Raw genomic sequence first — 24,572 nt, forward strand, 5'->3', positions numbered from 1 at the left:
ATATAGAGAACTCACAACAACACAAAGACAATGCAGTCTAAAAAAAGGTAGCCAACGGATTTGAATAAACATTTCTCCAAAGAAGATATACAAATGGGCAAAAAGTACTAAGATCAGTTATTAGGGAGATGCAAAGCAGAACAATATGATGCCACTTCACACGCATTAAGATGGTTAATATAAAAAAAAATAAGAAAAACAAGTAATGGAGAAATTGGAACCTCTGTGCACTGTCGGTGAGACTGTAAAGTGGTGTAACTGCTGTGGAACACAGTTTGGCAGTTTCTCAAATAGCTTATCATAGACTCACCGTGTTACCCAGCAATTCCACTCCTAGGTGTATATGCAAGAGAATTGAAAACAGATACTCAAATACTTGTGCATTAATGTTCATAGCTGCACTATTCACTATAGCTAAAAGTTGGAAACAGTCTCAATGTCCATTACCTGATGAATGGATAAACATAATGTGGTACATATACATATTACTTTATTCCATAAAAAGGAATGAAGTACTATACCATAAAAAGTACTTTATACCATAAAAAGGAATGATACATGCTACTAATACTAATGAAGTACTGATACATGGATAAACCTCCAAAACATTATGCTAAGTGAAAAAAAGATCCAAAAAAAATCACATAATTGCATGATTTCATATATATATGAAATATACAGAATAAGAAATCCATAGAGATAAAAAAAAAAAAAAAACCATAGTATTTGCCAAGGGTTGGGCATGAGAGAAATAGGGAGTGACTGCCTACAGGTATGGGGCTTTCTTTTCAGGCAATGGAAATGTTTAGGTAGAGGTGGTGATTATGCAACATCATGAAAAAATGTCATTTAACTATACACTTTAAAATGGTTATTTTTCAATTATGTCCATTTCACCTCAGTTGTAAAAAAAAAAATCTGAGGACAAAAGTTTTGTCCACTAAATCGAGATTTCTATTCATCATTTCTTACAGCTATCCTACTATACTGTAATAGTTATATCCTGTCAAATGTACATTAATATTTCTATCATTTAGAAACACTACTTCATTGTCCATTCTAACAGCCTGCCTCATCCAGCTCCCAAATCTTTCCTGACTGGATTTCTTACTGTTGCTCAGTTCTGTAGCCTTGCATCCTTTCTGAAATCATTTAGTTATAAGTAATGCTCAGTACTATATTAAGTGTTCTGGTCTATATATTTTAATGTCAAATTGGCTGTTATCCTTAAGGATAACTATAAACAACACAAGACCAATTATAATGAAATGTTAAAGTGCCTGGTATAGTTCAAAGTGCTGTAACAAGTAGAGAAAAGACTGAATAGCTCTCTCTAATTTCTAAATTAGGGTCAAGTGATTAAGATACAGATAACCAGTTGATAAGAACTTTTTTTTTTTTTGAAACAGGGTCTCACTCTGTCACCCAGGCTGGAGTGCAGTGGTTCAATCTTGGCCCACCGTAACCTCCACTTCCGGGGTTCAAGTGATTCTAATGCTTCAGCCTCCTGAGTAGCTGGGACTATAGGCACGTGCCACCATGCCCAGCTAATTTTTGTATTTTTAGTAAAGATAGGGTTTCACCATGTTGGCCAGGCTGGTCTCAAACTCCTGGCCTGAAGTAATCCTCCTGCCTCAACCTCCTGAGGTGCTGGGATTATAGGCATGAGCCACCATCCCCAGCCAGAACTTTGTCTTTTAAAGCTTTGCCAGAATGCTTACAGTGACTGTCCATTCTCCATCACACTTGTATGCTTACCTTTGTCCCCCACCCCTTACAGGCTCTTACACATATCAGAAGTACTATTCCTCTACACACTGGATTCTTGTATACTCTTAAATCTCACATATTCTACGAAGGAATGTAATCTTTATAATAAAACTAAGAGAAAGGATTTTGCAACCATACAAATCAAAGTCTATGTGAACCATACAAACAAAGTCTTCAGGAGGAAACTACACTTTAGTTTCCTCCTCTGCAGAATGACACTAATAGGGTTGTCATAGGATTACATTGTTTATGTAAAGCATTTATAATACATTTTAATATGTTTTAAGCTCTCGATAAGTTGGCTACTTTTGTAACATACCTAAAATAGTATTACACATAATTGCTATTTTATCATTTCAAGTTTTATTTCAGATTCAAAGATACATACATACGTTTGTGACGTGGGTTTGTTGCATGTTGCTCAGGGTCTGGGTATGATTGATCCCATCAACCAGGTAGAGAGCATAGTACCCAATGGTTAGTTTTTCAACCTTTGCTCCCTTTCCTCACACATAGGGGTCCCCAGTATCTACTGGGGACATCTTTATGTCCATGAGTACCCAATGTTTAGCTGTTGCATATAGGGTGTGTTTTTTTAAGGTACTAACAGATGGAATTAGGCCTACCCTATTGCTTAGCTTGCCATGATTATTCAAATCTAAAGTTGACATAAATTGGACTTTAAGGCCTTAAACCAGGCTTGTTTAAGGAGTCACTCCTTCAGCCTTATGAAATGTTCTGTTGTAATTTTTTAACAATAATAGGAAGTGTGAATAGAAATCTGTACTTTCTTGTGTTTTCAGCTAGAAATGTTAATAAAATAATTTAGAAGTAGAAGAACATAGAATTAATTTGTTGTTCAATGTGTTGCACAGACTAAGAGATGGCACAATACATTACAACACTGTGAGAAAAAAATTTATTTTGTTCTAGTATTAAAAAAAACAAATTTACTGTCAATGAAAGATAAATACCATTTCCATAATTTAGACTACAACCAAAGTACACAGACCATAAGAAAATATATCCAAAATTTTGGTAGCAGCTTCCCACTGAAATGTTTAATAGAAACTTTCAGTTATAATGATCAGTAAAACGAAAAGATTTGGCTTCTGACATATATAGGTGGTGCTGTAACTGTTTAGCACGCTTAGCTTCTAGTCGGAGCTGTCTAGTTCTCTCTCTGACAGCTTGTTGCTCTGCTATTTTTTCAATCCGTTTCCTTCTTAGCCATCTGTAGAAAGAGGCATGATCAGATTTGGTGCGTATCAACCTGAATACACTCTTCATGCTATAAAGTTACTGCTATAGACAAAATAGATGCACATTTTTTACAATGAAATACTGTCACAACACAAGTATTAACTGAAAAATGTAAAGCTTACACCCCAGGCTCATACAAGAAAGGACAGTTAGATTTGGAGTCAAATGTTGGAAATTGTCTTATGATGAAACTGCCAACTTAATTGGCTTTTTAATAATAAACACTATTTTACATGTGGTTTGGTCCTATTCTTTTTTTATAAATAGGATTTCTTACTGTGGTAGATTCCAAATAACTTATTCTTTGTAACTAGCTGTATTCTAAAACATTACTTAGCTAGGTTAAGAATGCTATCATGCAGAAATGCTGCTTTAGTCTTCTTACAGGTAAATTGTAGAGCTTTTAAGTCCACAAAATAGTGCTTTCTTAAAATGAAAAATAAGCCAAACATGAAAACATCAAAAGTAGGAAAGGAAAAGTCCACATTCTAACAAATTCAAGTCTTGTTTAAATAACAGCAGAAAATAACTGCATACACACATATAGCTGGTATGTAAGTATGTATTTGTATGTTTGTGTATATGTATGTATACATGTGTATATATATATATATATACATGTGTGTGTGTATATATATATATATATATATGCACACACATACATATGGGTTTTTTTCAGAAATCTAAAGACCTAAATAACTGTATTAGAATAAAAGAGACTTAACTAAATACCATAATCTGATGATATATGGTCCTGAATTGGATACTAGTTTAAGTAAATAAACTGAAATCATTTATGGGTCAATTGGGGAATAAATGAATATGGGCTGGATATTAGGTACGATCGTTAATAAAAAGCAGATTGCAGAATAACATATACAGCATGATCTCAACATTTTGCAATTGTAAATATATGTACAGAGAAATACTTAGACAATATGCATACTGGTGCTAATAGTCATAATTTCTGGGTGATGAAAATGTAACTTGAAACTTCTCCATTTCTACAATGTACATTTACTGTTTCTGTCATAATAAAAGAGTATGTTAGACAAAAAAAAAGAAAAAGGAGGCTGGGAATGGTGGCTCACATCTGTAATCCCAGCACTTTGTGAGGCCAAGATAGGTGGATCACTTGAGGTCTGGAGTTTGAGACCAGCCTGAGCAACATGGTAAAACCCCATCTCTACCGAAAAATAGAAAAATTAGCCAGGTGTGGTGGCACAAACCCGTGGTCCCAGCTACTCAGAAGGCTGAGGTGGGAGATCACTTGAACCCAGGAGGGTGAGATTGCAGTGAGCTGAGATCGTGCCACTGCACTCCAGTCTGGGTGACAGGAAAAAAAAAAAAGGAAAAAGGAAGGAAAAAGAAAAGAAGGAAAGAGCAAAAGAGATGAAAGAAGGAAATGAATTTCAAACAACTGGACTCAATATTCACTTTGACCCCCAACTCTCCCCACGCTTGCCAGCAAAAATATGAAGCCACACCCATATTCTCAGATTTAGGCAAAGCAGTGTCTTACCCAAATAACTAAAAACATCAGGTTTGCCTTAAATTATCAAAATATGTACCCAAGTCTCCTTTTTCTTTGGTCTATACAGATTTTCCTCCTCAGTCCACCTGCCCTTCTTTTACTGGTAAATGCAACTTTTATTGGTTGCATTTATTGGTTGCATTTATTGGTAAATCAGTTTTTCTGAGGGCTATGTAGGAGAAGCTGTAATCAATCTTCAGCCCTTTTCTCACAAAAATAAACAAGTACACAATAAATGATGCATCAAAGGTTATCACACTGGTGCCATAAGAAATAATTTAAGTACTGAAAAGTATCTTGAAGAAAAATTGGTGTGCATATATATATATAACTTCATATATATATTATATATATAATGGAATTAAAGATTTATACATTTTCAAAAGCATGAATTTAAAATTGAATAGGTAGGTACTGTAAGAGAAAACATTTTGAGGTCTTTTTTTTTCAATCTTGATTGATGATATAACTCTTTTAAAATGACCACGAGGAAGAAGGGCAGGGGGAAATGCCCTGCCTTTAACTTACTGTTTAAAGGCCCTTTCAGGGCCTTCTGCTCCTTTAAGGAAGAATAAGCATTCCTCTTGCTTTCTTAGTTCTTCTGTCTGTCTTTCTTTCATCTGCTCTTGGTGCTTTTTTTTAAGCCATAATCGAAAAGCCTGTTGTGGATCTCTGTTTTCCTGCTGATTAGAAAAACAAGTTTTACTTAATTTAGATAAACCAGAACTACCTTTTGAAGCCCTGCCTATAGGACTCTACAAGAACACATGTTCTACTCTTCAATTTTTCGTAATAATGCCAGCCTTAATACCTACATTCCTAGTATCCAAACCAAGTACAACACATTTAAGTTTTAAGAATATCTTTCAGAAGTTACTTACCTGCTAAGCCCATTTTTCAAAACTGTAATTACAATTGTACAGGGTAGCCATAAGAATTTTTAGTCATAAGAATTTTCTTACAAGGATAACACCATGGTATGTAAAGATGTCACTGCATAAGTTCATAGCAAATAACTTTCAACAGTGGAGGGAACCAAAATAAGAAATTAGAAATAAAAATTATAAAGATAACCAAAATAAGAAATTAGAAATAAAAATTATAAAGATAACCAAAATAAGAAATTAGAAATAAAAATTATAAAGATAAAATATGAATTATACAAATAATTATTAATGGATTAAATTATCTGATTATGAAAAAGGATAAATGACTGAATTGGAGACTTTTGCATCCATTCATGATAGAGTAATTGGTATCAGATTAACCCTTCTGCCCTAATTAGCCATAAAACTAGACAAAATGTACGCGGGAGCGTGGTTACTGAGAGAAAGAAAAATACATGATATAACCCCCATATTCACCCTGGCTCTGTACTTGGTGGCACTTTCCTCACCACAGTATAGGAAGGAGAAGCCATAGCATCAAGCAGTCAATAGTCTCACTGGGCTCAAGAAACAGAGATAGGAGTCTGGTGCTGCTGAGACAGCTGAATTTCCAGGGCAGGGTACCCGATATGAAGGAATCATGTGTAGGCATGCTCCATAAGTCTGTGTGGGGGTTTCCCTTGGGCCTTGGCAAGGACGGGGCTGTGTATGTGTAGAGTGAGGCTCTGTAAGGTCTAACAGAGAGTAGCTGCTGTTAATGAAGAAGATACCAAAGGTTACACAGTTTTGGAGACGTTGGAATTCCAATCCAACCAGAGTGAAAATACTTTATTGCTTACCTTGATCACCCACTTAGAACCCTAAAAGGGCCATGCTTTGGAAGTAAGGGTCATGTCCTAGCATAAGGACCATGCTCTAGGAATAAGGACAAAACCAAAATAAACCCATCCTAATAAAGCATAAATCCCAGTCTGACAGGATCGAGAGGATTCAATACTGATTTAACTGCCTACCAGAACCAAATTCAATACCCTTTAAAGGAAAACAGCATATTTTAGATTTTCTTGCAACTTTTTTATTGGGTAAAGATCCACAGTCTATTATCCAATAAAAAAAATCACTGGATATCTAAGGAAAGAGGAAAATGTGACCCCTAATCAAGAGGAAGAGGCCTTTAATAGTAACAGATGCTAAGATGACATGGATATTGGCATTTATATACAAACAGGTCTAATATTTAAGAAATGAAAATGTGAATATAATGAATAAACAGAGAATCTCAGTAAAGAAATGGAAACTTAAAAAAAAAAAAAAAAAAACCACACACACTAATTCCCTGAATGGGCTTAACAGTTGAATGAACACTGCAGAAGTACTGATGCCTAAAGATGGACCAATAGGAATTATGTAAACTGAACAAAGGAAAAAAATTTTCAGTAAGCAGAAGTTTAGTAACAAGTGAGATAATAGCAAGTGTTCTAACATGCGTAAAATTATATTTCCAGAAGAAGAAGAGAAAGAAGATGAGGCAGGAAAAAAAAAAAAGTGGCTGAGAATTTCTCAAATCTGGTACAAAACATCAACATAAAGATCCAAGAAGCTCAGCAAAACCCAGGTTAGGTATATTCACAGCAAATCACACACGTAATAAACTTCTAAAAGCCAAAGCAAAAAAAATGTTAAAGCAACCAGAGGAAAAGAACATATTACATACACAAGAACCATAACAAGAATGATGTAGCTGACCTCTGAATAGAAACAATGGACGTTCAAAAAATTGAACACCATCTTTAAAATGGGGGAAAACTACCTGTCAGCCTCAAATTTCATAGCTAGTAAAAGGAAAAAAATATTCAAAGGTAATTTTTCACACATTCAGTATATATAATATGATCAGAGCGATGCTTTTTGAAAAGCATGCAGAAGCATAGCTAAAAAGTATATAGAAAATAAAGAAAATATAAAGGACTATTTTTTAAACACGTGATTAATTTACAAAAAGGCAGAAAAGGATAAGTAATTGAACAAATAACAAATATCAAGATGATACAATTAAAACCTACCAGATCAATAATTATAATTAAATAAGAGGGAGGCTGGCAAGATGGCCAAAAAAAGCTCCTGTCTGCAGCTCCCAGCAAGATCAATGCAGAAGGCAGGTGATTTCTGCATCTCCAGCAAAGGTACCCAGCTCGTCCCATTGGGACTGGTTAGAAAGTGGGTGCAGCCCACAGAGTACGAGCTGAGGCAAAGTGGGGCATTGCCTCACCCGGGAAGTGAAAGGGGCCAGAGAACTCTCTCCTCTAGCCAAGGGAAGCCATGAAAAATGGTGCATTCTGGCCCAGATACTATGCTTTTCCAGTGGTCTTCACAACCTGCAGATCAGGAGATTCCCTCAGGTACATACACCACCAGGGCCCTGGGTTTCAAGCACAAAACTGGGCAGCCATTTGGCCAGACACTGAGCTAGCTGCAGGATTATTTTTTCATACCCAGTAACACCTGGAACGCCACAGAGACAGAAGGCTTCACTCCCCTAGAAAGGAGGGTGAAGCCATGGAGCCAAGTGGTCTAGCTCAGCGGATCTCAACCCCATGGACCCCAGCAAGCTAAGATCCCCTGGCTTGAAATTCTCACTGCCAGCACAACATCTGAAGTTAACCTGGGGAGCTCCAGCTTGGTGTGGGGAGGGGCATCTGCCATAACTAAGGCTTGAATGGGCAGTTTTTCCCTCACAATGTAAACAAAGCTGCCAGGGAGTTAGAACTGGGCAGAGCCCACCACAGCTCAGCAAAGCCAGACTGCCTCTCTAGATTCCTCCTCTCTGAGAAGGGCATCTCTGAAAGAAAGGGAGCAGCCCAAATCAGGGGCTGATAGATAAAACTCTCATCTCCCTGGGACAGAGCACCTGGGGGAAGGGGCAGCTATGGGTGCAGCTTCAGCAGACTTAAATGTTCCTACCTGCGAGCTCTGAAGAAAGCAGCAGATCTCCCAGAACAGCATTCGAGCTCTGTTAAGGGACACACTGCCTCCTCAAGTGGGTCCCTGACCCCTGTGCCTCCTGACTGGGAGACACCTCCCAGCAGAGGTTGACAGACACCTCATACAGGAGAGCTCTGGCTGGCATCTGATGGGTTCCCCTCTGGAACAAAGCTTCCAGAGAAAGAAACAGGCAGCAATCTTTGCAGTTCCTTAGCTATTGCTGGTGATACCCAGAAAAATAGCGTCTGGAGTGGACCTCCAGCAAACTCCAGCAGACCTGCAGCAGAGGTGCCTGTTAGAAGGAAAACTAACAAACAGAAAGAAATAGCATCAACATCAACAAAAAGAACGTCCACACAAAAACCCCATCTGAATGTCACCAACATCTAAGATCAAAGGTAGATAAATCCATGAAAACAAGGAAAACCCAGTGCAGAAAGGCTGAAAATTCCAAAAACAAGAACACCTCTTCTCTTCTAAAGGATCACAACTCCTTACCAGCAAGGGAACAAAACTGAATGGAGAAGGAGTTTGATGAATTGACAGAAGTAGGCTTCAGAAGGTGGGTAATAACAAAATCCTCCGAGCTAAAGGAGAATGTTCTAACCCAATGCAAGGAAGCTAAGAACCTTGAAAAAAAAAAAGGTTAGAGGAATTGTTAACTAGAATAACCAGTTTAGAAAAGAACATAAGTGATCTGATTGAGCTGAAAAACACAACACGAGAACTTCGTGAAGCATACACAAGTATTGATAGCTGAATCAATCAAGGAAAAGAAAGTGTATCAGAGATTGAAAATCAACTTAATGAAATAAAACATGAAGTCAAGATTAGAGAAAAAAGAATGAAAAGGAACAAACAAAGCCTTCACGAAATATGGGACTATGTGAAAAGACCAAACCTACATTTGATTGGTGTACCTGAAAGTGATGGAGAGAATGGAACCAAGTTGGAAAACACTCTTCAGGATATTATCCAGGAGAACTTCCCCAACCTAGCAAGACAGGCCAACATATAAATTCAGGAAATACAGAGAACACCACAAAGATACTCCTTGAGAAAAGCAACCTCAAGACACATAATCATCAGAGTCACCAAGGTTAAAATGAAGGAAAAAATGTTAAGGGCAGCCAGAGACAAAGGTAAGGTCACCCACAAAGGGAAGCCCATCTGACTAACAGTGAATCTCTCTACAGAAACCCTACAAACCAGAAGAGAGTGGGGGCCAATACTCAACATTCTTAAAGAAAATAATTTTCAACCCAGAATTTCATATCCAGCCAAACTAAGCTTCAGAAGCGAAGGAGAAATAAAATCCTTTACAGAGAAGCAAATGCTACGGGATTTTGTCACCACCAGGCCTGCCTTACAAGAGCTCTTAAAGGAAGCACTAAATATGAAAATGAAAAACCGGTACAAGCCACTGAATAAAACACACCAAATTGTAAAGACCATAGACACTATGGCAACTATTGGGCAAAATAACCAACTAGAATAATAATGACAGAATCACATTCACATATAACAATATTAACCTTAAATGTAAACAGACTAAATGCCTCAATTAAAAGACAAAGACTGGCAAATTGGATAAAGAGTCAAGACCAACTGGTGTGCTGTATTCAGAAGACCCATCTCACATGCAAAGAGACACATAGGATCCAAAAAAAAAGGGATGGAGGAATATTTACCAAACAAATGGAAAACAAAACAAAAAAAGCAAGGGTTGCAATCCTGGTCTCTGATAAAACAGACTTTAAACCAACAAAGATAAAAAAAGACAATGAAGGGCATTACATAATGACATACTATCCTAAATATATATACACCCAATACAGGAGCACCCAGATACATAAAGCAAGTTCTTAGAGACCTACAAAGAGACTTAGACTCCCACACAATAATAGTGGGAAACGTTAACACCCCACTGTCAATATTAGACAGGTCAACAAGACAGAAAATTAACGAGGATATCTAGGACTTGAACTCAAATCTTGACCAAGCAGACCTAATAGACATCTACAGAACTCTACCCCAAATCAACAGAATATACATTCTTCTCAGCACCACATCACACTTATTTTAAAATTGACCACATAACTGGAAGTAAAACACTCCTCAGCAAATGCAAAAGGACAGAAATCATAACAAACGGTCTCTCAGACCACAGTGTAATCGATTTAGAACTCAGGATTAAGAAACTAACCCAAAACCACACAACTACATGGAAACTGAACAACCTGCTCCTTAATGATTACTGGGTAAATAACTAAATGAAGGGAGAAATAAGTAAGTTCTTTGAAATCAGTGAGAACAAAAACACAACATATCAGAATCTCTGGGACAAACCTAAAGCAGTGTTTAGAAGGAAATGTATAGTCCACAAGATAAAGCAGGAAAGATCTAAAATCGACACCCTAATATCACAATTAAAAGAACTAGAGAAGCAAGAGCAAACAAATTCAAAAGCAAGCAGATGACAAGAAATAACTAAGATCAGAGCAGAACTGAAGGAGATAGAGACACGAAAATCTCTTCAAAAAATCAATGAATCCATGAGCTGGTGTTTAAAAAAAAAAAATAGACCACAGATCAGACTAACAGAGAAGAAAAGAGAGAAGAATCAAATAGAAACAATAAAAAATGATAAAGAGTATATTACCATTGATCCCACAGAAATACAAACTATCATCAGAGAATACTATAAACACCTCTATACAAATAAACCAGTAAATCTAGAAGAAATGGATAAATTCCTGGACACATACACCTTCTTAAGACTAAAACAGGAAGAAGTCTAATCCCTGAATAGACCAATAACACGTTCTGAAATTGAGGCAGTAATAGCCTATCAACCAAAAGAAGCCCAGAACCAGACGGATTCACAGCCAAATTCGACCAGAGGTACAAAAAACAGCTGGTACCATTCCTTCTGAAACTATTCTAAACAATAGAAAAAGAGAGACTCCTCTCTAACTCATTTTATGAGGCAAGCATCACCCTGATACCAAAACTTGGCAGAGACACAACAAAAAAAGAAAATTTCAGGCCACTATCCCTGATGAACATCGATGTGAAAATCCTCAATAAAATACTGGCAAACCAAATCTAGCAGCACATCTACAAGCTTATCCACCACGACAAAGTTGGTTTCATCCCAGGGATGCAAGGCTGGTTTAACATACTCAAATCAAAAAATGAAATCCAGCACATAAATAGAATGAATGATAAAAACCACGATTATCTCAATAGATGCAGAAAATGCCTTTGATAAAATGCAATATCCCTTCTTGTTAAAAACTCTCCATAAACTAGGTATTGATGGAATGTATCTCAAAATAATAAGAGCTATTTATGACAAACCCACAGCCAATATTATACTGAATGGGCAAAAACTGGAAGCATTCCCTTTGAAAACCAGCACTAGACAAGGAATTCCTCTGTCACCACTCTTATTCAACATAGTATTGGAAGTTCTGGCCAGGGCAATCAGGCAAGAGAAAGAAGTAAAGGGTATTCAAATAGGAAGGGAGGAAGTCAAATTGTCTGTTTGCAGATGACATGATTGTATATTTAGAAAACCCCATTACCTCAGCCCCAAATCTCCTTAAGATGATAAGCAACTTCAGCAAAGTCTCAGGATACAAAATCAATGTGCAAAAATCACAAGCATTCCCATACACCAATAACAGATAAACAGAAAGCCAAATCATGAGCAAACTCCCATTCACAATTGCTACAAAGAGAATCAAATATTTAGGAATACAACTTACAAGGGATGTGAAGGACCTCTTCAAGGAGAACTACAAACCACTGCCCAAGGAAATAAGAGAAGACACAAACAAATGGAAAAACATCCCATGCTCAAGGATAGGAAGAATCAATATCATGAAAATGACCATACTGCCCAAAGTAATTTACAGGTTAAATGCTATCCCCATCAAGCTACCATTGACTTTCTTCACAGAATTAGAAAAAAATTACTTTAAATTTCATATAGAACCAAAAAAGAGCCTGCATAGCTAAGACAATCCTAAGCAAAAAGAACAAAGCTGGAGGCATCACGCTACCTGACTTCAAACTATACTACAAGTCTACAGTAACCAAAACAACATGGTACAGGTACCAAAACAGATATATAGACTAATGGAACAGAACAGAGGCCTCAGAAATAATACCACACATCTACAACCATCTGATCTTTGAAAAACCTGACAAAAACAAGCAATGGGGAAAGGATTCCCTATTTAATAAACGGTGCTGGGAAAACTGGCTAGCCATATGCAGAAAACTGAAACAGGACCCCTTCCTTATACCCTATACAAAAATTAACTCAAGATGGATTAAAGACTTAAACGTAAGATCTAAAACCGTAAAAACCCTAGGAAAAAACCTAGACAATACTATTCAGAACACAGGCATGGGCAACAACTTCATGACTAAAACACCAAAAGCAATGGCAACAAAGCCAAAATTGACAAATGGGATCTAATTAAAGAGCTTCTGCACAGAAAAAGAAAGCATCATCAGAGTGAGCAGGCAACCTACAGAATGGGAGAATATTTTTGCAAACTATCCATCTGACATAGGGCTAATATACAGAATCTACAAGGAACTTAAACAAATTTACAAGAAAAAAAACATCGAAAAGTGGGCAAAGAATATGAACAGACATTTCTCAATAGAAGACATTTATGCAGCCAAAAAACTTGAAAAAATCTCATCACTACTGGTGATCAGAGAAATGCAAAGCAAAAGCACAATGAGATACCATCTCATGCCAGTTATAATGGCAATCATTAAAATGTCAGAAAACAATAGATGCTGGCGAGACTGCGGAGACGTAGAAACACTTTTACACTGTTGATGGTAATGTAAATTAGTTCAACCATTGTGGAAGACAGTATGGCAATTCCTCAAGGATCTAAAACCAGAAATACCATTTGACCCAGCAATCCCATTACTGGGTATATACTCAAGGGAATATAAATCATCTACTATAAAGACACATGCACATGTATGTTTACTGTAGCACTATTTACAATGGCAAAGTCATGGAACCAAGCCAAATGCCCACCAATGATAGACTGGATAAAGAAAATGTGGCACATATACACCATAGAACACTATGCAGTTATAAAAAGGAGTGAGATCATGTCTTTTGCAGGGACATGGATGAAGCTGGAAACCATCATTCTCAGCAAACTAACACAGGAACAGAAAACCAAATACCACGTGTTCTCACTTATAAGTGGGAGTTGAACAGTGAGAACACATGGACACAGCAAGGGGAACATCACACACCAGGCCCTGTTGTGGGGTGGGAATGAGGGGGAGGGAACTTAGAGGACGGGTCAATAAGTGTAGCCAACCGTGATGGCACATATATACCTATGTAACAAACCCGCACATTCTACACATGTATCCCTTTTTTTTTAGAAGAAATAAAGGAGGAAAAAATGAAAGGAGGTACAAATATTAGCAAAGCATTAGCAAAGTGGCCTTTTACATCATATACAAATATTTATAGTCTTCTTATATTCTGCCAATAACCTTACAGAAAATATTAGAGGAGAAAGAATATAGGAATATGTAGAAGAGTACGCTGAGCTAAACAGGAATGTTTAAGACTATATGGAGATATCCCCTTTATCATTTTTTATTGTATCTATTCATTCTCTCTTTTCTTTTTTATTAGTCTGGCTAGTGGTCTATATTGATCTTTTCACAAAACCAGCTCCTGGTTTTTTGAAGGGTTTTTTGGTGTCTCTATCTCCTTCAGTTCTCCTCTGATCTTAGGTATTTCTTGTCTTCTGCTAGCTTTTGAATTTGTTTGATCTTGCTCCTCTAGCTCTTTTAATTGTGACGATAGGGTGTCGATTTGGATTTTTCCTTGTTTCTCACATGGGCATTTAGTGATAAAGGGGATATCACCACCGATTCCACCGAAATACAAACTACCATCAGATATTACTACAAACAACTCTATGCACATAAACCAGTAAATCTAGAAGAAATGGATAAATTCCTGGACACTTACAACCTCCCAAGACTAAACCAGGAAGAAGTTGAATCCCTGAATAGACCAAAAACAAGGTCTGAAGTCGAGGCAGCAATTAATAGCCTACCAACCAAAAAAAGTCCAGGTTCAGAGGGGTTCACAGCTGAATTCTACCAGATGTACAAAGAGGAGCTGGTACCATTCCTTCTGAAACTATTCCAAATAATACACAAAGAGGGAATCCTCCCTAACTCATTTTATGAGACCAACATCATCCTGATACCAAAACCTGACAGAGACACAACTAAAAAAGAAAATTTCAGGCCAATATCCATGATGAATATCGATGCAAAAATATTCAATAAAATACTAGCAAACTGAATGCAACAGCACATGAAAAAGCTTATCCATCATAATCAAGTAAGCTTCATCCCAGGGATGCAAGGCTGGTTCAACATATGCCAACCTATAAATATAATCCATCACATAAACAGAACCAAAGACAAAAACGACGATTATCTCAAGATGCAGAGAAGGCCTTAGACAAAATTCAACAGCCCTTTATGCTAGAAACTCTCAATAAACTAGGTATCGATGGAACATATCTCAAAATAATAAAAGCTATTTATGGCAAACCCACGGCCAGTATCATACTGAATGGGCAAAAACTGGAAGCATTCCCTTAGAAATCTGGCACTAGACAAGGGTGCCCTCTCTCCACTCCTATTCAATATAGTATTGGAAGTTCTAGCCAGAGCAATCAGGCAAGAAAAAGAAATAAAGGGTATTCAATTAGGAAAAGAGGAAGTCAAATTGTCTCTATTTGCAGATGACATGATTGCGTATTTAGAAGACCCCATCATCTCAGCCTAAAACCTCCTTAAGATGATAAGCAACTTCAGCAAAGTCTCAGGATACAAAATCAGTGTGCAAAAATCACAAGCATTCCTATACACCAATAACAGACAGAGAGCCAAATCATGAGCGAACTCCCATTCACAACTGATACAAAGAGAATAAAATACCTAGGGATACACTAACAGGATGTGAAGGACCTCTTCAAGGAGAACTACAAACCACTGCTCAAGGAAATAAGAGAGGACACAAACAGAAAAACATCCCATGCTCATGGTTAGGAAGAATCAATATTGTGAAAATGGCCATACTGCCCAAAGTTATCCTCAATGCTATCCCCATCAAGCTACCATCAACCTTCTTCACAGAACTGGAAAAAAACACTAAATTTCATAAGGAACCAAAAGAAAGCCCGCATAGCCAAGACAATTCTAAGCAAAAAGAACAAAGGCGGAGGCATCACGCTACCAGACTTCATATTATACTACAAGGCTACAGTAATCAAAACAGCATAGTACTGGTACCAAAACAGAGATATAGACCAATGGAACAGAACAGAGGTCTCAGAAGCAACACCACACATCTACAACCATCTGATCTTTGACAAAACTGACAAAAACAGGCAATGGGGAAAGGATTCCCTGTTCAATAAATGTTATCAGGAAAACTGGCTAGCCAAAAAAAAAAAAAGAAAACTGGCTAGCCATGTGCAGAAAGCTAAGATTGGACCCCTTCCTAACACCTTACACTAAAATTAACTCCAGATGGATTAAAGATTTAAGCATAAGACCTAACACCATAAAAACTCTAGAAGAAAACCTATACCATTCAGGTCATAGGCAAGGACTTCATGACTAAAACACCAAAAGCATTGGCAACAAAAGCCAAAACAGACAAATGGGATCTAATTAAACTTCAGTTTCTGCACAGCAAAAGAAACAATCATCGAAGTGAACTAGCAACCAACAGACTGGGAAAAAAATTTTGCAATCCATCCATCTGACAAAGAGCTAATATCCAGAATCTACAAATAACTAAAGCAGATTTACAAGAAAAAAAAAAACAAATAACCCCAACAAAAAGTGGGTGAAGGATATGAACAGACACTTTTCAAAAGATGTTTATGCAGCCAACAAACATATGAAAAAATGTTCAATGTCACTGGTCATTAGAGAAATGCAAATCAAAACCACATTGGTGAGTTAGGCTATAGCTATAGCAGTAGAGAGAGAGAAAGATTAGAGATATGTTTTGGTGTATTAATTGAAGGAACTTGATAATTGATTAGATAATGTGTGTAAGGTAGAATGAGATGTAAAGAGAATACACCAGGTTGAGCAACGTGGTGGATGTTGGTGCCGGTCTATGAAGTAGTAGAGAAGATACTGATTTAGGGGAAATTATCATTTCCATATTTAAATTGTTGAGTTTCAGGTACCCACAAAATATCCAGGTGAAGATACTGAAGATTAATTGGAGAAATTTGTCTAGTGTTCAGGAGAAAAATTGAGACTGGAGATATGAATTAGGAGATTAATGATTTCAGGGATGGAGTAGTTTTTGCAATAAGGATATGGCCCAGAAGTATGTGGCAAGTGTACTGGAGAAAGACACAGAAGGTGAGAGAATCAAAGGTCTGTGGGGCTGGTTGTTCAATGGCTCTTCTATGTAGTTATAAATATACCTTGGGGCTGGGATGGAGAGGAACATTTAGCCTGGAGTGACCAGAGGTGGTTAGATAACTAGCTTTAATAGAGCCAAGTGATACAAATATCAAAGGAGCATGGGTTTTCTCAGGAAAGTAGAGAAATACAATTCAGAAGAGGTATGGGGGAATGAAGAGAATATTAATTTATTTGACCACCAAAGTAACTGCTTCTGTTTCAAAGAAGATGTGGCTTGGGGAAGAATCAGAATTTGCTTAAGAGGAAATTTAGGGCCAGATCCCTTTCAGTGACTTGGGAGGATGGAGGATATTTGGGAGTTTTTATATCATTGAATGGGAAAGAGAACTAGCAAGGCTTATGAAGGATGGGAGAAATTTGGGATTGGGTAAAGGAGAAGCACAGCATATTGCTGTAGTGATCAGAGGTGTAAGAGGGGACAAGAGGAGTTTATGTTTCAGTCAGTGACCATGGAAAACACAGCTATGACCATACTGCTGATAGCTTCTTGGATGATGACAGGCCTTCAGGCATCATGGCATTCAGGCTATTATAATTTTTTAAATGGGATATTTGCAAAAATAAATGTACAGTATGTTCTATCGTGCTGTAATCTTGGATTGTATTCTCAGAAAACATGAGTCATACTGAATATAATTTATTTTAAAAATTTTAGGCTGGGTGTGGTGGCTCATGCCTGTAATCCAAGCACTTTGGAGGCCAAGGCGGGCGGATCACCTGAGGTTGGGAGTTCAAGACCAGCCTGACCAACATGGTGAAACCCTGTCTTTATAAATAAATAAATAAATAAAAATTTTTATGTATAAGACATCATGGTTTATATTTCCCTTTGAAAATTTATTGTGAATATGTAGTATTTTTTGCTACATTTCAAGTCTATCTCAAAAATAGATTTTAATGAGAAATTGTATCACAAACTAATAGTATTCTGAAGTACTTTTATGAACTTTGCCTCTACTGAAGCTGAAATATAGCATAATTTGGTGGTTGATTAATGTGGCTTATTAATACATTGCTATAATAAGTACATTATGTTATTTCTGTGGGACATTGTGTATAATGTGAGTCACAGTTTCCAGAAAATATATTTAGCATTTACAGATTGTGGAATGACTGTTTTACATTAAATGAATAAAAGATCTTAGGTAATGTAATTTTTATTTCCATTTTTAGGAGAAATAACTAAAACTGTCTTTCCATCATTGTTTTGAAATTTGCTTCTCTTGCTCAGTGATATATATGTATACACACACATGAAAATGTATCTATGTATACAGTCTATCTAGGTCAACCATCCATGGGTACTTGTATACCTGTGTATTCTGCATTTGCATGTAGTGTTGTTTAATGTCAATATGGGCTAGTTGGTTGATAGTGTTAAGATCTTCTGCATGCTTATTGTCTTCCCCCATTTTTTCTATGAATTACTGAGAAAGTGGTGTTAATACTTTCATTGATCTTTGTGCCCTTGCCTATTTCTCTTTTGGTTGTGTTGACTTTTGCTTCATGTATTTTACAGTGTCGTGAGTATACATTTAGGATTTTATGTCTTCTTGATGAATGACCTTTTCCCATTATGAAACATCCCTAATATCCTGAAGTCTGTATTGTCTGAGGTTAATGTAGCCATACCAGTGTTCTTATGCTAACCATTTGCATGGTATACCTTTTTTCATATTTTACTTTCAATATATCTGTGGCTTTATATTTAAAGAGTGGCTTGTGCAGATGGCATATATTTGAATCTTCCAGTCCAGCAGTCCACTCCTTTTATTTAGTATTCACTTGTATTTAATTATTATTTTAATTATACTTTTATAAGTTCTGGGATACATATGCAGAACGTTCAGGTTTGTTACATAGGTATCTATGTGCCATGATGGTTTGCTGCACCCATCAACCTGTCATCTCCATTAGGTATTTCTCCTAATGTTATCCTTCCACTAGCCCCCAACCCCCAACAGGCCCTGGTGTGTGACGTTCCCCACCCTGTGTCCATGTGTTCTCATTGTTCAACTCCCACTTGTGAGTGAGAGCATGTGGCATTTGGTTTACTGTTCCTGTGTTAGTTTGCTGAGAATGATGATTTCCAGCTTCATCCATGTCCCTGCAGAGGACATGAACTCATCCTTTTTTTATGGATGCATAGTATTCCATAATGTATATGTGCCACATTTTCTTTATCCAGTCTATCACTGATGGGCATTTGGGTTGGTTCCAAGTCTTTGCTATTGTGAATGGTGCTGCAATATAATCCTTTAGTTATATACCCAGTAATGGGATTGCTGGGTCAAATGGTATTTCTGGTTTTAGATCCTTGAGGAATTGCCACACTATCTTCCACAATGGTTGAACTAATTTACACTACCACCAAGTGTAAAAATGCTCCTATTTCTCCACATCCTCTCCAGCATCTGCTGTTTCTTTTAATGATCGCCACTTTAACTGGCGTGCGATAGTATCTCATTGTGTTTTTGATTTGCATTTCTCTAATGACCAGTGATGATGAGCTTTTTTTCATGTTCTTTGTCTGCATAAATGTCTTCTTTTTTTTTTTTTTTTTTTTTTTTTGTATTTTTAGGAGAGACGGGGTTTCACCATGTTAGCCAGGGTGGTCTCAAACTCCCGACCTCGGGTGATTCACCTGCCTCCACCTCCCAAAGTGCTGGGATTACAGGGGTGAGCCACCGTGCCCAGCCCCTATAAATGTCTTCTTTTGAGAAATGTCTGTTCATATACTTCAATCACTTTTTGATGGAGTTGTTTTTTTTTCTTGTAAATTTGTTTAAGTTCCTTGTAGATTCTGGATATTAGCCCTTTGTCAGAGGGATTGCAAAAATTTTCTCCCATTCTGTGGCTTGAAATTCTCACTGCCAGCTGGTCGCCTTTCCTACTGGGAGTTCAGTAGGCTTAAGCAGATTCCATTTGAAGGGCTGTAAGAATCTGCGTGTTCCGGTGTTGAGAACCTAAGCCCCAGTGGCCTGGATTTTCGAGTGGGATCTTCTGATCCATGGGTTGCGCAGTTCTAAGGAGAAAGCACAGTTTCCCCTGCTGGACGGCATGCTCACTCACTGCCTCCCTTTGCTGCGGGGAGAAGGTTCTCCTTCCCTGTGTAGCTCTCAGGTGGGCCGCTGCACTACACTGCTCTTCCTTCTGTCCATGGGTCACGCCAGCCTTCTAGTCAATTTTGATGAGAGAACCTGGATACCTTGGTTGCCAGTGAAGGATTCACACACTTATTATGGTTTTTTTCATAGGAGCCTCCAAGCCCTGCTGCTTCTAGTCAGACATCTTGGTTCCCACCACTCCTATTATTTTTACCTTCTTTCCTTTTCTTAATGAATTGTATTGAAACACCAGAATACAGTTATTTAATATCGAACTTTACATGTTTCTGACGATAACAGGTATGCCTACAGTATTTCCCCATTATAGTGTTTACAATTCATATTTTGTTAGGAATTTTAAAAAAGAAATTATACCTTTCAAGATAATATTCTTTTATTACTTATTGATGTGATGAATGATATTAGTAGATCTGTTATTACTGATCCATAATTTCATTCTTAAAGTAAACCTTACTCAGTATATTTTTATTTTACTATATGGTATCAGTCAAATTTCTCCATATTGTCTCTTTTAGTTTATGTTTTTTCTGCCTTGCCTGTGAAAGTACTGCCCATCCCAAGATTTTAAAAGCTAAAAACTTCCACAAATGGCAAAATAAACACTGTAACAAAAAATATATTGTCAGACACTAGGAAAATATGTAATAGATATAACAGACAAATAATCAAAATCTCTCATACACTTTGATAAGAAAAACCAAACTAAAAAGGGAAAAAGATTATAAACAGGAAATTTACAGAAGAATACACGCACTATATAAATAGAAAACCGAATTGTTTTTCCTTCTCATTCACACTCAACACAGAATCTTTCACCTCTAGTTACCAAAGTAAGGGAGGGTTCCCACTTCCAACATTGACCAGTTCTGTAACACCAGCTGGGTATCCTACAATTGAATCCAATTCTGATAGTATATCCCTAGAGTTGGCATTAAATCCCATGTGTTAAGGGCTCAATTCCTCAAGATTGCCTCCACTTCAGATATCAATCAAAAGCCTAGATTGTGACCAGTGCTTTTGTCTGACCAGCTATATATTGCCAGGGTGGGGAGTGGTGGGAGCACGACCCTCTCCTCAGGGTTGATTAATTTGCTAGAGCAACTCATATAATTCAGGAAAACACATTTACAAGTTTATTAATAAAGAATATAATAGACACAGATGAAGAGATATATAAGGCAAAGTACTTGGGAAGGGGTATGAAGCTTCCATGCCCCCTTGGGGGCACACCACCCTCCCAACACCACATTTCCCATACCCTGGAAGTTCTCTGAACCCTGCAGCTCGGGGATGTTTACGAAGGCTTCATCACTTAGTCATTGAGATTATTCACTCAATCTCTAGCCCCTTCCCCCTTCCTAGAAGAAAGGAGATAGAACTGAAAGTTCCAAGCTTCTAATCATGGCTTAGTCTTTCTGGCAGCCAGCCCCTATCCAGGAGCCCATCAAGAGTCATCTCACTAGAACAAATAGAATCCTATCACCTAAGAAGTTCCAAGGGATTAGGAGCTCTGTGTCAGGAGCCAGGATAGAAGGTCAATTATTAGAACAAGAGATACATGTACAATGCCTATCATTCAAGAAATTAAAAAGGTTTTAGGAGCTCTGTGCCAAAAACTAGGGGTAGAGACCTATATCTAATTATTTCTCACACACACTCATATACAAGTATGTATATTATTAATTTGAAGAAAAAAATAAGATGATAAACCACATGCAGTGTTAGCCATTCACTGTCACACACTGTTAGAGGAACTATAAATTCATATTCTCTTTTGGGAGGTTACTTTTGCACCTTCAACCAAACATTTCACTCTCAACCTTCAATAATTATAAATCCCCTCTGAAGAACCTCTCCTACAGATTACTGATGTTCCCACAGAATGTACATCTTCACTACAGCACTGTTAACTAGCGCAACATTGGAACCAACCTAAATATCTACAAATGAAGAATGGTTTAATCAATTAACACGGTAGTACCACATAGCTTTTTGAAAAGAGAGATTTCAACGTAATGGCCTAGAAAGATGTTCATGATGAAGTGAAAAAAACTGAATAATAAAACTTTTGACATTTAATATATAAATAGAAGTAAGATATAAAAGGATTTACACCACACTGTTAAAAGTGGTTATCACTGGAGATGAGTCTGAAAGAGCTTAGGGTCAAATTTTCAACTTTTACTTTACATATATGTCTTTTTTTAGTAAGGATATGGATGATTTTTAAAATTTTCTCTTAAATTTTGTTTCAATTTTTTTAAATTAAATAATTTGGTGTCTTTAATTTGCTAAAGATTTACATAAGATTTCTATATGTCTAGTCTTAAGTGAGATGAGTCTGTAGGGTTTTTGGTGTGTGTGTGTGTGTGTGTGTGTGCGCGCGCGCGCACATCTTTGTCCTGTTTGAATACCAAAGTTACATCTTGAAAAAAATGAATTAACAGTTTTCTACTTTCTATTCCATCAAAGTCTGAACAAAATAGGAATCATTTTATTTTCACAAGTCCTCTTAGAACCTAATTGTAAAGTTAACTGTATGTTGTATCTTTTGCAAGGGTAGTTCTTGAACCACTTTTCTACTTCTTCCGTAGGCTGTTAGTCTGATATCCAGACTCCCTTCTGTAAATAAGTTCAGCTTTCATATCTGTATGAACTTATTTTTCAGAGAAGTTTTACTTACTCTACCATTCATGTCTTCAATTTGCTTTGCTCGCTGAATTCTCCTCATTTCTAAGACCTGCGCTCTTTTCTTTTGCAACCATGCTTTAAATACCATGTCATTCGCTCTCTTTTTTTCTTTCTCTTCTTCTATTTTCCGTTGCTCTTCCTAGTAAAAGAATATGAAAAGACATTAATGAAAGATTAATAAAACTGTATGAGTTATCAAAGTAGAGATAGATTTTGAGATCTGAAATTAGGATTCCCTAATCCTAAAACTTTCCTTCTAGGCCACGCACAGTGGCTCACACGTGTAATCTCAGCACTTTGGGAGGCCAAGGCAGGTGGATCACTTGAGGTCAGGAGTTCGAGACCAGCCTCGCCAACAAGGTAAAACCCTGTCTAGAAAGATATTCATGAAAACACAAAGTTAGCTGAGCATGGTGGCACACACCTGTAATCCCAGCTACTTGGGAGGCTGAGACAGGAGAATCGCTTGAATCTGGGAGGCAGAAGTTGCAGTGAGCCAAAATCACGCCACTGCACTTCAGCCTGGGTGAGAGAGAGACTCCATCACAAAAAAAAAAGAAAAAGAAATCGGCCTTCTTAAAATATAGGGCCTTTTCCCTGCTTACAGGGGAAAAAAATTTAGAGTTTTCAGATAAACTGTACAGATAAAGTCTACAAGTACACAGATGTATAATACACACAAGTTCAGGAACACCTTAGATCTCTCCTCTAGCTACTTCTTACTTTTTGGTATTAAATATATCAAATTGAAGCTATGCAAAAGAAAAAACACACACTCCAGAAGCAAATGTCTTATACATTTTTACATTAAGTTTGTTAATTGTGATAAATGGCATAGTGATTATGAAAGAAAACTCCATAAGCATTTAGAGCTGTATATCAAAGTATGTAAATGAGACATTACATGCTGTGTAGGGTCTTGCTAGACAGCCAAAAAAGAAGAAGAGAGGAAGCAAATATGCCAAAATCTCAGTGGCTTTTGAATCTGAGAAATGAGGATACAGGAGTTAACTGCACCTTTTTAAATGTTTGAAATTTTTTGTTAAAATGTTAAAAAATATTTTTCAAGTAGTTCATATTCAAAAAGAAACATTTTTGCTACCAGAAAAATATTTAGGCACTTGGTTAACTATTAAGAACACAATGGGGCAGGCAAGTGGCTCACACCAGTAATCCCAACACTCTGGGAGGCTGAGGCAGGGGGATCAATTGAAGCCAAGAGTTCAAGACTAGCCTGGGCAACATAGCAAGGCTCCGACTCTATAAAATAAAGTTAAAAAAAAAATTAGCCAGACATGATGGCCCAAGCCCTTAGTCCTAGCTACTCATGAGGCCGTGGTGGGAGAAGAATTTGAGCCCAGCATTCAGGGTTACAGTGACCTATGATTGTGCCACTGCTCTCCAGCCTGGGTAACAGAGCAAGACCCTGTCTCAGAAAAAATAAAAGGAAAATAATGTTTTTTTATCTGAATTATTTGACTAATGTTGTAAAAGAGAGTTAAACTTGAAGGGAGATACCAAAATCAGATATACAGAACCATAAAATATTTATAGTTACTGGGAGCAAAACAACATGGCATAGTGGAAATGCCACCAATTTGGAAGTCAGATCTGACTAACAATCCTTCCGTGATAATACTATGCCAATTTGGGCAAGGCACTTAACTTCTGTCTCAGTATTATCACCTACAAAATGGAGTTGCACTAATGAGATCGTAAATCTCTTTAAATACTAAAATTTTATCCTTTAAATCAGCTGATTTATACAAGTTTATG

General features: G+C 37.1%; 1 protein-coding gene across 5 annotated transcripts in view; it reads right to left on the reverse strand.

Annotated features, from left to right (window-relative positions):
• CCDC181 (coiled-coil domain containing 181) overlaps positions 1-24,572 on the reverse strand; it is a 53,992-nt gene that overhangs the window by 17,523 nt on the left and 11,897 nt on the right. For 2 of the 5 annotated variants that reach the window (XM_064370545.1, XM_012444464.2), the window contains 3 exons: positions 22,789-22,935; positions 5,096-5,247; positions 1,407-3,004 (listed from right to left, as the gene is read on the reverse strand). In XM_064370545.1, coding sequence (XP_064226615.1) covers positions 2,845-3,004; positions 5,096-5,247; positions 22,789-22,935 — 459 coding nt within the window. In that variant the 3' untranslated portion in view covers positions 1,407-2,844. Of the gene's footprint in view, positions 1-1,406; positions 3,005-5,095; positions 5,251-22,788; positions 22,936-24,572 lie in introns of those variants that run through there. The other 3 variants (XM_012444467.3, XM_012444466.2, XR_001106111.3) reach the window with 2 other exon arrangements.

This window comes from Aotus nancymaae, unplaced genomic scaffold (genome assembly GCF_030222135.1).
Source record: "Aotus nancymaae isolate 86718 unplaced genomic scaffold, 86718_ANA_hifiasm-v0.15.2.pri h1tg000108l, whole genome shotgun sequence".
Lineage (NCBI taxonomy): Eukaryota > Metazoa > Chordata > Mammalia > Primates > Aotidae > Aotus > Aotus nancymaae.